Genomic DNA, 16,012 nt, shown 5'->3' on the forward strand with positions numbered 1-16,012 from the left:
TTTGCACTCAGTGCAGAGTCAGCTTGAGATTTTCTCTCTCCCTTCCCCTCCCCCAGCTTGCACATGTGCACTCTCGCTCTCCCTCTCGATAAATAAAAATCTTAAAAAAAAAAAGAAAAGAAAATTTTAAAACTTCAGTTACTTATCCTTCATCATATTTTAAACTAAATTTTGTTCTCCATAGGCTCTATATTTCTGGAGGCCCAAATCTCTCTAAGTTAAATCATATAGAATATCTAGAAAAAAATCAAGAAAATCTTTTATTAATATTAGGTGACAACTTATAAATATATGATAATGACATGCTTTAAAATTTTAATGGTAAAGCAAATTTTATACAATTCTTTACAAGGCAGCAGCTTTTTAAAAATTTGGGTCTTAATTTTATTGAGAACCTTAATATTGCCAGGAGTATAATGTTCTTTTCAGCTGACTTAAAACTAAATATCAGGGGTGCCTGGGTGGCTCAGTCGGTTAAGTGTCCAACTGGTGATTTTGGCTCAGATCATGATCTCATGGGTTGTGAGACTGAGCCCCACATTGGGCTCTGGGTTCCGTGGAAAGTCTGCTTGAGATTCTCTCCCTCTGCTCCTTCCCCCACTCGCACTCACACTCTCTCTAAAAATAAATCTTAAAAAAACTAAATATCAAAAGTGGCTTTAAGTAAAAATCTTTAATCAATGCCCGTTCTTTCTCTTTCTTTCCCTTTCCTTCCTTCTCTCTTCCTTCCTTTCTTCCTTCCTTCCTTCCTTCCTTTCTTTCTTTCTTTCTTGTAGAATCCACACCCAATGTGGGGCTTGAACTCACAACCCTGAGATCAAGGGTCGGATACTCTACTGACTGAGTCAGCCAGGTGCCTCTTAATCAATGCTGTTTCTAATCCCCAAGATTTAATATAAGAAGTCATGAAAAACATTAAAATATGTATCTGTTAAGCAAATATTATTAGTTTTTGACAGAGTTAAGGAAATATTTCCTCTTTGTCCACATATTGCTTGTAATAAGAGCTGAAGTATATAGCTGAAGTATACATCAAATACATAGACTTAGCAGTAGCCTTGTTGGTTTGTGTTTTAATATTTATCAAATATAGGGGCAGCTGGGTGGCTTAGTTGGTTAAGTGTCTGCCTTAGGCTCGATCATGATCCCAGGGTCCTGGGATCGAGTCCCGCATCGGGCTCCTTGCTTACCAGGGAGACTGCTTCTCCCTCTCCCTCTGCTGCTCCCCCTGCTTGTGCTCTCTCTCTGTCAAATAAATGAATAAAATCTGTAAAAATATGTATTTATCAAATACATCTCTCATTTTCTCTCCACTTACATTTCTTATTTCACATACCATTTGTAATAAGTTTATTCAATTCTCCTTGTGGGGGACAAGAATACGTCTTTTCCATCTGTGGTTTTGTTTCCTCTGTTTGTGACAAGACCGTTTCCTTAGTTTCTTCATGTTCACTAATACTACTATCTTTGAGGATCTGAAGTAAAGCAAGGAAATCTTTTAAGAAATATACTTTTCATACAATTTTATGAATGTAAAAAACCACCAAACCTCATAATTAAATTCAGATTATTACTGTCACCATGGAGAATTACACATATAAAAGAATATTCATGCACTATATCATTAGGTATTTGAGGATGTCACAGGAATGCATTTTGTAGAGCACCTTGATTTAGCTTTTATAGACTTGAGTCCCTGCTATTTTCATTTGTGATTTATGCAAACTGAATAAGTGAGCCTATAGTGTAGGCAGAATAATTAAAAGTGTTCCTCTTCAGTCTTACTCCCAAAGATTATTCAATAAAACTTTTGTAGAATGAAAATACAACTAAGTTGGAAAGGAGGTGAAATATAATTTTACTTGGACTCATTTCATTTGAAAAATTATATAACTGGAAAAATGAGAAAAACAGATCAAGCTTTCAGAAATTTAAGGTTCATGCTCCCACTATTAATTATAGATAACATCCTTAGGTAGTTCATAGGTTAGCTGCATCTTCCAGGCTTTTAATGGTGGTTAGTCTAATTATAAAACTGCTGATTTAGAAAAAAAAAAGACATCTTAGTTGGTGAGAATATTGAGAGGTTTCTCCCAAGGTAAACAAAACAAGACAAAAAATTAAAAAACAAAACAGAGTAGGGTTAACCTTGAAATAGAAATCTTCAAATTTGTCTTATTGTCATCATGGTGTGTGTGTGTGTGTGTGTGTGTGCGTGCGCATGCACATGTATGCATGTGTACACACAGGCCAACACTTTGAGTGCAGTGGAGAGAGAACATTGCATTGTCACAAGAAATGGTAACAAGGGATAGGGGAAGGGACAGATTAAGGAAGTGAAGGGAAATATTTAACGACTAGGGAGGCAAAGGCAGCAGAGCAGCTGATGTAAATGAATTATGTAGTTCTTTTAATATCAAAGTTCTTTAAATGTGACCATGATTAATTTGTTGGAGTTCTGGTATAGAGACTTTTGTGGGAAGTCTGTCACTATACAAAAGGGCCAAGGTAAAGACACAAAGATGAATTTTGATTAGTGTGGGTAAAAGGTCATATGAGGTAAGACCATATTATTTTAAGTTTTATTATTTCAGAATTTATAATAAATTGACATAGACTAGGATGAAGTCTTTACAGACAAATAACTTGAATCAATGGTGAATATTTTAAATATTTAAAAGAAGAACTTTTGGGCCCTTAAGAACTATAGAAACCTCTATTTTAAAAAGTAAACAATTTTTAAAAAAGTAAACAATTTATAATTCTAATTATGAGCAATTATTACACAGTAAAACTAGATCAACAGAAGGTCTATATGACTTACTCTGTACACTTGGAAAAATAAAAACTTGGTTCTTTTCAAACATAGAGCACAACATTTTAATTAATTTGTCTTTACCTCTTGTAGTCTAAATTACTGAGTTTTTCCTAGATATGGCAAGAAATAATAAGCTGTATTTCCATTATTCTTGAAATCTGTTCTCTTTACTCCAAAATAATCATTAGTTGCCCCTTTCCATCTTTTCATTCCTTTTGCTCATTTCTTAGTACTTATTTAAATTAGTTATTTTTAAATGACCACTTCTCATTTTTTAACCAGACATATAATAGAAACCTAATAAGTAAACTTGAAAAATAAATTTTAAGATCAGATTGATTTCTATGTCATATATTACAAAATAGTTTTAGGTTTTTACCTGAGGAGTTGTAGATGATGGGGTGTTTTTATCCTCCAGATGTTCATTTTGTGATTCTGTGGTGTACATGCTAATATTTAAAAGAAAAATAATTTGAATAAAATAGTATTATAAATCCATCTGAAACAAACATGGTTAAGTGGGATTAATTTTTTAATGATTTTTTATCAGAAAGTTGTATCACAGTCAAGTCAGATATCTTTATAGTTAAGACAGCTCCAAATATTCATTGTAAAGTTAAGAAGCAAAATCATGTGCATACGTTTTAAAAACCATTATCACACAGAAATTAAATACTTCAGTAGTTCATAATGGTGGGTCATATCTTAAAAGCATGTATCAGAAAACTCAGTTCTTTATTTTATGCACTGAAATAATTTCCACCATTGATTTACTCTATCTTCAGTCACATTCCTGTCAGAAGAGAGTCCAAAATTTTTAAAAATTAAATATGATCAACTACATTAATACCTACATCTGTAAGTTACTGATACATACTGTCTTTATATGTGGTCCATTTGAAAGATCCATAGATCTAGCATTTAAACAAAATAAAATAAATTTTATTTTGACTAACAATGAACTAGAAAAAAGAATGAAATAGGACCACATCTGGAGAAGAATTAGGTCTGGAAACTTATTTTAAAATATCTATTTTTCTTACTTTCTCTGTGATTTTTGCTGTCTTTGAGTGTAGGAAGAGTATCTGCCATAAAAATATTTTTCAATTCTTGAGTTACTGTTGAGGACAAAATTAAAAACTTTAAGTCTGAATTTTTAGGTACTTGATAAGACCAAACCCCACAGTATTTCAAGTATCCGTACTTTTTTTAAAAAGGCAAGCAATTTTAATAATTAAAAATTTTAATGAAAAGGATCATTAACATTTGAGTACCTACCACATATGCTAGGTGCTTTACATATATTGCCTCATTTTAATGAAGTAAAATATTAGTGTGTAAAATCCTATAAGGGATCATAACTAACTTATGACTTAAAACAGAAAATAACATTTATTTTTAAAATCTTATGAAAAAATATATCTCTAAGTCCCTTTAAAGTAAAATTCCATTTTAATTAAAGGGAATATAAAAACTATTTGGTCATTAGAATGACAACCTGTCATTAACTGTTAGACTAGAAGTTAAAAGTGAGTAAGCTCTATGAACAAGGAGGGTGAGTGAAATCACCTAAGCTGTCAAGTTCTGAAAGGATAGGCTGAGGGCTAGAACCATTAAAAAATTTGAGCTGGAGTGCACAAGAGTTGTGAGGTCAGGACACAAAGTCCATCCACGCAATAATTATTGAATGTCTGTTCTTCTGGGTGAATGTCTATTCTTCTGGGCTCTGAAGATAAGCAGCAAAACAAAATAAAACAAATGTAGGTTTATGCTCTCATGGAGCTTATATTCTGGTTGGAAGAGAAAAACAATAAACAGTATTTTCAGATTGTGATTAAGTACTGGAGAAAATAAACCTGGAAGATGTTACAGTGATCAAGGTGACATTTGAGCTGTGACTTAACTAAGGAGAAACTGTGAGTCATAACTAGGCAGATAGACAGGAACAGGCACCAAGAAACCAGGCAGCATATTTTAAAATCTACAGCTATGTTGGGGCACCTGGGTGACTCAGTTGGTTGAACCTCCAACTCTTGGTTTTGGCTCAGGTTGTGATCTCAGAGTTGTGAAATTAAACCCTGAGTGGGGCTCCATGCTCAGCACAGAGTCTGCTTAAGATGGTCTCTCCCTCTCCCTCTGCCCCTCCCCCTGCCCCCACTCTCTCTCTCTTTCTCTAAAAATCAATAAATAAATCTAAAAAAAAAAAAATCTACAGCTAGGCCATGGTTAGGATAGCAGGACTTGGAATCCAGGCAAGCACCCATGCAATAGAACTTCAAAACCTAGAGGAGTCTGAACAATAAATGTACATGTTAGCAGCTATAAGAGAAGTTTGATACTGTGTCTAGTAATATTCATGTCTGGCAACTACTCAATACTCTCTTTATATATCTGCCAAGAGAGGAATTGGTAATTAGTATGCATAGTAACTAAAAGTAAGGACTTTGGAGCTGAGATAGAAATGTATTTCACTCTCCTCTTTATCTCTTAATAACTGTGAGAAGTGATTTATCTTTGTAGGCCTCAATTTCCTTATCTGTAATGATATAATATTGCTAAATTTATTGGTTATTGTGAAGATTAAATGATATAATAGCTGATAGAATCTGGATTATGTGAAGCACTTAACATGAATCATTTCCACAACACTGTGAGTTATTTGTTATTCTCATTTTACAGATGTTGAAACTGAGACCCATGAAGGGTAAGTGGTTTTCCCAAAGTCACACAGCTACAAGTGGCATAGCTGGAATTTGAACCAAATACTCTTTAACACTATTTAAATCCTTGTTAACCTTGGTATCATCTTTTTCCTTTTAGTTATTCTGGAGATGTTCCATTGTGGATTTAAGTTGCATTTTCATGGTGACTAACATTATTTTCACATATTTATTGGCCATTTGAATATTTTCTTTAGTAAAGTGTTCAAATCTCTTGCCCATTTAAAAAAATATATTGGCAGACTTTTACTGATTTTTTAGTTCTTTATGTATTCCAGAATCAAATCTTTTATTAGATATATAAATAGCCAATATCATATGGTAATTGTTTCATTTTTAGGGGAACTGCCATACTGTTTTCCACAGTGACTATGGCTATACCATCTTATATTCATACCAGCAATGCACAAGGGCTCCGATTTCTCTACATACTTGTCAGCACCTGTTAACTTTGTTTTTCATAATAGCCAACCTAATGGGTATGAAATGGTATCTCATTGTGGTTTTCATTTCCATTTTCCTAATGATTATTGAGCATCTTTGAGCCCTTATTGGCAATTTGTGTATCTTCTTTAGAAAAATGTCTAGTTTAGTCCTTTGCCCAGTTTTTTTTTTTTTTCAGATTTTATTTATTTGAAAGAGAGAGAGATCACAGAGGGAGAAGGGGAGAGAGGGGGAGAAGCGGACTCGCCACTGAGCAGGGAGCCTGATGCGGGGCTCCATCCCAGGACCCTGAGCTCATAACCCCAGCCGAAGGCAGATGCTTAACTAACAAGTCACCCAGGCACCCCTTTGCCCAGTTTTTAATTGGGTTATTTTTTGCTTTCAAGTCATAAGAGTTCTTTATATATTCTGGATATTAATCATTTACCTGATATATTATTTGCAAAAATTTTCTCATTCTGTGGGTTGCCTTTTCTCTCTGTTGATGGTGTTTTTCAGCACATGAGCGTTTTTAATTTTGATGTAGCCCAATGTATCTACTTCTTTTATTGCCTGTGCTTTGGCTATCTAATCAAAGAAATCATTGCCAAATCTAATATCATGAAGCTTTCCCCTATATTTTCTTCTTAGAGTTTCATAGTTTTAGTTCTTACAATCATAGTCATTTTAACATCCTTGTCTGCTAACTGCTAACTAAAAATTCTGGGGCACCTTTGAGTCTGTTCCTATTTTCAATTTTGTATCTTGGCTTGTCGTCATATAATATTGTCTAATAGCTAGCATGGCTAATAATTTTTATTGAAAGCCTGACATTGTGTATAAAATATAGTCTCTAGATGATACCTTCCTCCAGAGAGAAATATTGGAGGGAGTGGGGAGTGTTAATCATTAAGCAAATCAGAGACCGAGCTTGGTTGAGACAGCTTTACAACACTCATTTTACGTCAAATTGTCCCAACTCCTAGGGAATAGTTTTCTGAGAATTTTGCCTTGGATGATGTGGGGGGCGGGGGGCATCAGTATGATGGCCTCACTTGTTTTTCACAGATCAGGATACCTTACCACTTCCCCTTGGTTCACTCCTTTTGCCCATGCTTTACTATCCTAGAATAGCTGAATTAACTTCTCCACATGACATAGCTATAAATATAGGAATTGAGTGGGGCCAGAATCAGGCAGTCTGGTTCCAAAGCCTACACTCTTAAAATTAAAGTGCCTATAATATGGCAGACACCGTCCCACACATACACTAAATCTTTCACAAGGGTTTAGATGCTAACATTTAGGAAATGGCCATAATAAATCTATTTTGAAATAGAACTTTTTGGCTTTTCCATTTTAGAAGAGGAAACTATTAAAAATAAGGGCCTTAGAGCTTCAAAATAAAGTATAAATAATGAGGGGCACCTGAGTGGCTCAGCTGGTTAAGCATCTGACTCTTGATTTTGGCTCAGGTCATGATCTCAGGGTCCTGGGATCAGCCCTATGTCGGGCTCTGCACTCAGTGTGGAGTCTGCTTGGGGATTCTCTCCGCCCCTCCCCCTGCTTGCACTCTCTCTAAAATAAGTAAATCTTTAAAAAACAAAGTATAAATAATGAGTAAGTTATAGAAGGCTAACATAATTTAGAAATAGCTCATTGGAAGTCAATTATAAAAGTGTTAAGATCCCTAGCCATCATTTCATTGCCTGTGATCCAGCCTTCTACATGCCCCACACCTACCAACCCCTTTCACTGAGTAATCCAGAACTTCTGCTAGACTATTATCAAACTCTCAGCCTCTTATATTCTCCACCTATTTTCAGAGCATTCTCTCAAATTCTGTGTTCTATCTGAAACCAAGCCCTTCCCTTAAGGAAACTGCTTCCCCTATAGTTCTTACATTCTAGCTGTTTATTTGCTAGCACTCCTTCTGACACCCTACTGCTATTTCTAAACATTATTTTAAAAAACCTTGCTTCTTTGAGCTTGTATAACTTGACAATATCACCTTCTCCCTCTTCTAGTCATTGTCATTTACTGACTTCATCTTGGTCCCTTTGCATTATTCACCAAAGGCATGATGAGCCCCTGACCCCAAATTTGTAATGCTTGTGAGTCTTAAACATAAACTTGGATAATTCATCTTCTACCTTGGTTCCTCAGTTCTTTACTTCCTTTCCACTAAAGGAATGTCCATGCTAGACCCTTCCATCATCTGAAATGTTCTATAACCAATAATTACTAATTCAAACATCTACCTTTAAAAATACTTTACCTTCCTTCAGTTTGCTTGTTCAATTACATTTGCTTCATCCCTTCCATTCTTCAACCTCATCAGGACGTGTAGTGGAATGATACCTTTAGCTCAAGCTTTTATCCCTTTCCCTCATTACTTCCTTTTGTATTCAATGTGTGATCTATCATCTCCAAAATATTACCAATATCCTATATTCTCTTGAAATATGATTATTGTTGTTGCACCTTTCTAGAAAAACCTTGATCCTGCACCAACACTATTATCCCATTTTTTCATTCACTTAACTGAGCCATAGAAAGCTACACTAGAGTAACCTGGCATCATTACAAATTCATAACCAACAGCCTCCAGTAGGCCTTTAAAATGTACCAATCCTAAACATTCTCTGTCAATTCACTTCCCCCAACAACTATTCCAACCCTTTTCCACTCTTCTCAAATCACAGATCCTCCACATATTCCCCTTCATTCTCAGTAGATAACCTTCCCTCCCTTTTCCACATAAAAATCTATCTTCCTCTTTTTCTTCTCTCTTCTTACATTAAAGGAAGTGTCTTTCCTCCTATCTAAGGCAATCAGAGCACTTGTATAAATGATCCTTCTCTGCCTGTACCAACTATCTCTCCCCTCACACTTCCTTTTAACTAGATCCTTCCCAATGATTTTTAAATGAGTTCATCTTAAAAGTTTCCCAGAAACTCACATGCCCATTCAGTTATTGCCCCATCTGTCTCTGTTCCTTTACCAATAAATGTTTCAGAGAGTTGGCAATTCTCATAGTCTCTTTTTTCCCATAAACTACTCACCCTTCATTGTTCTCTAGTTGAAGATTCTACTCCTTTCACACTAAAAAAAATAGTCCTAGCAAAGGTCATAAGTAATCTCCAAGTGATCATATGGCGTGATAAAACATTCTTCTTTTGGCTCTTGTTAAACCACTCTCTCATACCCACCCTGCCCCTCATTTTTCTTCTTATTCCTTCCCTGTCTCCTTTACAGGCTCAAACTTTTCAATTGCTAAACGCTGGGGATCCTGAAATTTCCATCTTCCAATCCTCCACCAGTTCACTGGTTGAGTGCCCTAATAATCCTCGCTGGCTTTAGGATAAAGACAAAAATATTTAACATGATTGTCTTAGTTCAGATTACCATAACAAAGTATCACAGACTGGGTGGGTTATAAACAGAATTCCTCATAATTCTGGAGGTTGCACATCCAAAATCAGGGTCCCAGCGAGTAGGGTTGAAAGTCTTCTTCTGGGTTACAGACTGCCAACTTCTTGTTGTATCCTCACATGGCAAAAGGAGAGGTAGAGAACTCTCTGGGATTGCTTTTATAAGGGTACTAATCCCTTTATAAGGGACCTACCCTCATGGACCTTCCAAAGGTCCCACCTCCTAATACCATCACACTGGGGGTTAAGATTTCAATATACGAATTTTGGGGGGTGGGCACAAACATTCAGTCCATTGGAATGACCTACAGGATTCTGCACGATGTAGTCCCTGGTTCCCTCTCTAGCCTAATTTCATACCATTCCCTATCCATTTTTTTTTTTTCCCCACTCTTAGCCATTCTGATGTTCTTTCGGTTCCTTAAAATTGCCAGTTTCCTTCTGCAGGGCTTAACACTTGCTTTTCTCTCTAATTTGAAACACTCTCCACCACTACCCTCCCCTATATTTGGTTAATATAGCCCCTCAGCTCAAGGGCCATATCCTCAGAGAACTATTTATGACATCACCTCTGCCCCTAGGCTAAGTCAGGTCTAGTTTTTATATGCAGTTATAGAATCTAGATCATTTTCTTCAAGAACAATTATCTTAGTTTGTAATTATGTATCCATTAGAGTGATTGTTCAATGTTCTGAATTAGACTGTAGACTCCATAATATTGTCCCACTCGTTCTTGAGGCTATGTTCATTTTATTTTTCAATCTTTTTTTTTTTCATTCTGTTCTTCATATCAGACAATTTCTATTTATCTATTAAGTTCACTGATTCTTTCCTCATTCATTTCCATTCTGTTGTTGAATCTATCCAGTGAATTTTTATTTCAGATATTGTATTTTTTAGTTCAAAATTTACTTGCTCTTGACTGTTTGTATTTTTCTGCTGTGAATGTGTATCTTCCCATTCATTACAATTATACTTCTCTTTACCACATGAAACAGTTATAATAGCTGCTTTAATATCTTTGCTAATTCCAATATCTGTGCCATTTTGGGTTGACATTTATTGATTTTCTTTTCTTATAAGACATTCATTTCCTGGTTCTTTATATGTTAAGTACTTTTGGAGTATATCCTTGACATTTTGTTGTGTAGACTCTAGGTCTTGTTAAAATCCTCTGAAGAATATTTAAAATTTTTGTTTATTTCAGTAGGTAATCAACTTGGTTAGGTGCAGAGGATAAGCTCTCTCTTACCTTCTGATGGCACTGGTTTCAAAGACTTTGTTATGCTGTCTTTGGTCTGTCTCATGTGTGAGCCACTCAGGGGTTAGTCTGTGATTTGGGAGTGTTTTCCCCCCATTTAATTTTAAGATTTTTATCTTACTTTAGTTCTTCAAGCCATTGCTATGCTGCTTTAGGCCTGTCTCATGTATGCACAGTTGGAGATGACCCAAAGCAGCTGGGTGGGTTCATATGCAGAACTAAGGAAACTCATTCTCCAGTTTTTTCCTCTCCTAAATCTGTACCCTGCTATACCTCTCAAGGTCTTTTTTCCTGGTTTCTCTGGTCAGAAGATGGGGTTATTCTCTGAGTTGTAGTTGCCCATAATGTCACTAATAGGACCTGCCCTTGGGGAAAAAACACAAAAGGAAAACAACAATAACAAGGATTCCTCATGCTCTCTTTAAACTATAGGGTCCATTTTCCCACATCTTCAGGCCATAAAAATAGGTCTTCTATTGTAGTTTTGGCCTCCTGTGCTGTCCTTGCATGGTTTTATGACTGGAGGCCGTCTTCAGGTCAAACCTGCAAAAGAAATTCAGTCTTGTAGTTTTGACTCTCCTTCACAATCCACTTGCTTTTGTTTACTTTTCGATCTTCAGGTAGTTGCTTTTCACATTTTGTCTAGGGTTTTTGATTGTGAGCAGTAAAAAAGAGGTCGCAGTGGACCTATTACATCTTGGAGGGAACTGGAAGGCTGGGTGCTCCACGAGAGGAGGGACAATATCTCGTTTTATCCTTGATCTACATGTGGTAGGCACTCAATAAATATTTGTGAAATAAATATGGAATGAACTGAAAATTTTAAAATGCCAGATACTCAAGATGACAACAAAAACAAAAACATTTCTGCATGTTAACAAGAAAGGCATCTTTTGTAGAAGAGTAAGATATTCCAAAACCAAGAATAGGCTTTACAAATACATTAAGAAAAAGGAAGTAAATTATAGAATGAATAAGGTCCTTAATGATTATGCTGCAAATACAAACAAGAAATCAACAGGACAAATTAGAAAAAGATTCTCTTTCTATAGAAAAAAATTAAAGAGTGGAAGGTTTGAAGAATTAGGACCCTGGCTGAGGTAAGATTTTAAGATTTTTAAAGTATTTAAAAAGATTTTTGGTGCAAAAATGGAAGAAGATAAAGAGGAAAATCTAGATGCCTGAGTAATGTAGGGATCAGAAGCAGACTAGGCAGGATATATGAACCTTAGCTCTGTCCCCATTGCCCCCCTCTTTCTTTTTTAATACTGTGCCTATCTGCCTTCCTCTTTGCTCTAGATATCTCCTTCTCTCCATTTTCCTTTGGACAATTCTTGCTTCCCCCCTGGAGATGTCTTTTTCTTATGTAATCAAATTTTATTTTATTTTATTTTATTTTTTTAAGATTTTATTTTTATTTGTGAGAGAGAATGAGAGACAGAGAGCATGAGAGGGAGGAGGGTCAGAGGGAGAAGCAGACCCCCCGCTGAGCAGGGAGCCCGATGCGGGACTCGATCCCGGGACTCCAGGATCATGACCTGAGCCGAAGGCAGTCGCTTAACCAACTGAGCCACCCAGGCGCCCGTAATCAAATTTTAAAATGCTGATTTCCTTAATATAATATAAATTTTGTAATTTAAAGTGTAGATAAACTCATAAAATTTATCTTTCTTTTAATAAATTTTTAGGAGTCAATTTCTTGACAGAATAAATCTTGTCAACAGCTCTGTGCAATTATTTAAAATAAATTTGATATAAGCAAAAACCTACCTGTATAAATCAGAATTGTGGTAATCCAGGTGTCTAAGGATTACATAGACTGTATCCTGTTAGGAGTCCTCTCATTATATGTCTGGATAGCTGGCATAATGGAAAGAATGAGGGCTTTGAAATCAGATATATATTAGCTGCATGATCTTGGGGAAATTATAGTATCTGGTCATCTTTTAATGAGCATAATACTATCTACTTTTCTTACTTTGTGCTCACAGCTAGAGAAAGCAGAATGAAATTTGAGACTAGCCAATCAAATCTGATTTTATTAGACATTAGGGCATGATTTTCATATACTAACAAAAAAAGACTTCATAGTGGTTTATATTCTAGTATCTTTTATTTATGATCACTTCAGTTTCATTTTTAATTTTATGATATAGTGATTTCAATAAGCGTCTTTTTAAAACATATTTATTTATTTATTTATTTGAGAGAGAGAGAGAGTTGGGGGGGATGGGCAGGGAATCCCAAGCAGACTCCATACTGAGCGTGGAGCATGAAGAGGGGCTAAACCTCACGACCCCGAGACCATGACCTGAACCCAAACTAAGAGTGGGATGCTTAATGGACTGCGCCAACCAGGTGCCCCTCAATAAACTTTGTAAAAATCCTTTTTGGAATAAGAGAGAAATAAATAAATACATACTATACATCTTGCTATTATGGGGATAAAGTAAGAAGTTTGTACAGTTCATAGCAAAAGCTATGGTATTCAACTGATAATCTTTATTCAACTGATAATTTTTATGGGGATGTTATCATATTGCTAAACTTTGCTTTTAAAGTAGTGGAAAATTTTGATGGATTTAAGAGGTTCTGGCTTTATTAGAATGTCTCTTTGATTATAAATGTTAATGGACACAGTGTGGTATCAAAGAGTGGGAAATCTAAGCTTTCTGCTTTTAATCTGCTACATAGTATTGAGTAAATTTCTTGTCACTTCCCCTCCCTGTACCTCATTTCCAAACTTCTAAAATGAGGTAGAGAGGGAGGAGGTTAGATGATCTGAGGTTTTTATCAGTTTTAAGTCTATGCTTCTTTCTATTCACTTATGGACCTACTGAGAAACAGCGTGCGAGAATACCAACACATGTTGCTTGGGATCTACCTACACATCTTATATAAATATGTATATATGTGTATATGTATGTGTATCACATAATAGAAACAACTTCTTGTCTTTCCTTGGTGTGTGTTCTTCTACTATATACTGTACTTTGGGGTTTATCATTTTGAAGCAATGTTGTGCAACGGTGACATCTAGTGACTATAACACCTACCAGCAAAATTTATGGCCAATTCTTAGTTCTCCAAATATGGATGATTCACTCTGCGGTTTAGCTAAATACTTTAAAATCATTCTTTATTTCTCTCCCCTACAGATTTAAAAAATATCAATTAAGTTTGATAGCAGCATTAATAATTGGATACATAATAAGGGAAATTTCTTTCAAAAAATCATAATACTTAGAATTAAGTATAAACTATTCTAAGTGAGATTGCAACTTTTTTCCTTCCATTGAAAGCAGAACTGGGATTTGACTTCAGGTGTGTTTTAATATGTAATCCATGCTCAGAGCCACTATGCATTACTGACACATAATGCTCATTTAACATATATTTATTAAATGAATGTTAGGTAAAGCATATGCATCAATATCTATTTATATGTATTGCTTTAGGATCTTTGGAGCTATTGTTATCTTTCATACAAAGAAGTCTTTCTGAGTGTACATCAAAGATCATCAAGTAAAAACTACAGTATAAGCCTTTCTGAACAAATGAATTTGAGAGCTGTATCTACAAAGAGAATATTCTTTATACAGAGCATTCAAATTAGAACAGGACTTTTTGTTTTGTTTTGTTTTTGTTTTTAAGATAATGACTAGCTGGCATTATTATTTAATCAGGACAATACAAATCTGGGCTAAACTAGTACTCCAATTCAAATTGACTTTGCCACTGTTAAAATTCCTATAGTATTTAGTATTTGTTCTCATTAATCAGATATTATCTTGAATTTTTATTCTTTTCAGGTGCCTAGATCTTGTTTCCACAATAAAATGGTCAGGTATTCCAGGGTCCAGAGCATGTTTTATATCCTTGTCTTTCTCTTAGCCCCAACCACAATGGTTTTTCTCACCAAATAATAAAGTTACCAACAACTTACCCAGAATCCATGGTTTTCCACGATATGGCATCAAACTACCATGGCTTTCTCTCTAGTTCTCTTGATTCTACATTTCAGTCACATTAAACTGTTAATTGTTCTCCCATGCATTTTTGGTTTTTTTTGCTTGTAATGCTTTACCACTGCATCTCTTTCTTCTTTGTAAGTGAAATATTGCTTAAGGGTCATTCCAATAGGACTTCCTGTAAAGCATAGCACAAACCTAGAAGTCGTCTTCCCTTTTTGAATTCTCACATCACTTTATCACTTGTCCTACGTTCATTCTAGCTCTCTGGTTGTCCTTTCTTGGTCTTCTTTTTCTCTATCCATCCTTTGAATGTTGGAGTTCCTCAGCATTCTTCCCTATGCCCTCTTCTCTTCTTACTCTACATACATTTCTTAAGAAATTTATTTTATACTCATGGCTCCAATTATGACCAATATGCTGATGAGTTTGGCCTAGAGAAGGTCTGTTAAGTTTCTTTTTTTTTAAATTTAATTTTATTATGTTATGTTAATCACCATACATTACATCATTAGTTTTTGATGTAGTGTTCCATGATTCATTGTTTGCGTGTAACACCCAGTGCTCCATTCAATACATGCCCTCTTTAATACCCATCACCAGGCTAACCCATCCCCCCACCCTCCTCCCCTCCAGAACCCTCAGTCTGTTTCTCAGAGTCCATAGTCTCTCATGGTTTGTCTCCCCCTCCGATTCCCCCCCTTCATTTTTCCCTTCCTACTATCTTCCTTTTTTTTCTTTTTTAACATATAATGTATTATTTGTTTCAGAGGTACAGATCTGTGATTCAACAGTCTTACACAATTCACAGCGCTCACCATAGCACATACCCTCCCCAATGTCTATCACCCAGCCACCCCATCCCTCCCACCCCCCACCACTCCAGCAACCCTCAGTTTGTTTCCTGAGATTAAGAATTCCTCATATCAGTGAGGTCATATGATACACATCTTTCTCTGATTTATTTCACTCAGCATAACACCCTCCAGTTCCATCCACGTCGTTGCAAATGGCAAGATCTCATTCCTTTTGATGGCTGCATAATATTCCATTGTATATATATACCACATCTTCTTTATCTGTTCATCTGTTGATGGACATCTTGGCTCTTTCCATAGTCTGGCTATTGTGGACATTGCTGCTATAAACATTGGGGTGCACGTACCCCTTCGGATCACTACATTTGTATCTTTGTGGTAAATACCCAGTAGTGGTGCAATTGCTGGGTCATAGGCTAGCTCTATTTTCAACTTTTTGAGGAACCTCCACACTGTTTTCCAGAGTGGCTGCACCAGCTTGCATTCCCACCAATAGTGTAGGAGGGTTCCCCTTTCTCCGCATCCTCGCCGCTCTGTTGAGTTTCTAAATAGTGTATTTAAGTACTT

The 16,012-nt window shown here is 35.8% G+C and overlaps 2 protein-coding genes across 8 annotated transcripts in view; one reads left to right on the top strand and one right to left on the bottom strand.

Moving 5' to 3' along the window:
* Positions 1–16,012, top strand: part of CISD2 (CDGSH iron sulfur domain 2) — a 112,765-nt gene that overhangs the window by 83,632 nt on the left and 13,121 nt on the right. The window lies entirely within an intron of this gene.
* Positions 1–16,012, bottom strand: part of SLC9B1 (solute carrier family 9 member B1) — an 86,282-nt gene that overhangs the window by 64,581 nt on the left and 5,689 nt on the right. For 5 of the 7 annotated variants that reach the window (XR_013446417.1, XM_078069023.1, XM_078069025.1 and 2 more), the window contains 3 exons: positions 3,862–3,936; positions 3,198–3,267; positions 1,337–1,475 (listed from right to left, as the gene is read on the bottom strand). Coding sequence is in view for 5 of the 7 variants with exons in the window: in XM_078069023.1 (XP_077925149.1) it covers positions 1,337–1,475; positions 3,198–3,266 (208 nt within the window). In the remaining 2 variants the exon portion in view is untranslated. Of the gene's footprint in view, positions 1–1,336; positions 1,476–3,197; positions 3,268–3,861; positions 3,937–16,012 lie in introns of those variants that run through there. The other 2 variants (XM_078069024.1, XM_036095775.2) reach the window with 2 other exon arrangements.

This window comes from Halichoerus grypus, chromosome 3 (genome assembly GCF_964656455.1).
Source record: "Halichoerus grypus chromosome 3, mHalGry1.hap1.1, whole genome shotgun sequence".
NCBI lineage: Eukaryota > Metazoa > Chordata > Mammalia > Carnivora > Phocidae > Halichoerus > Halichoerus grypus.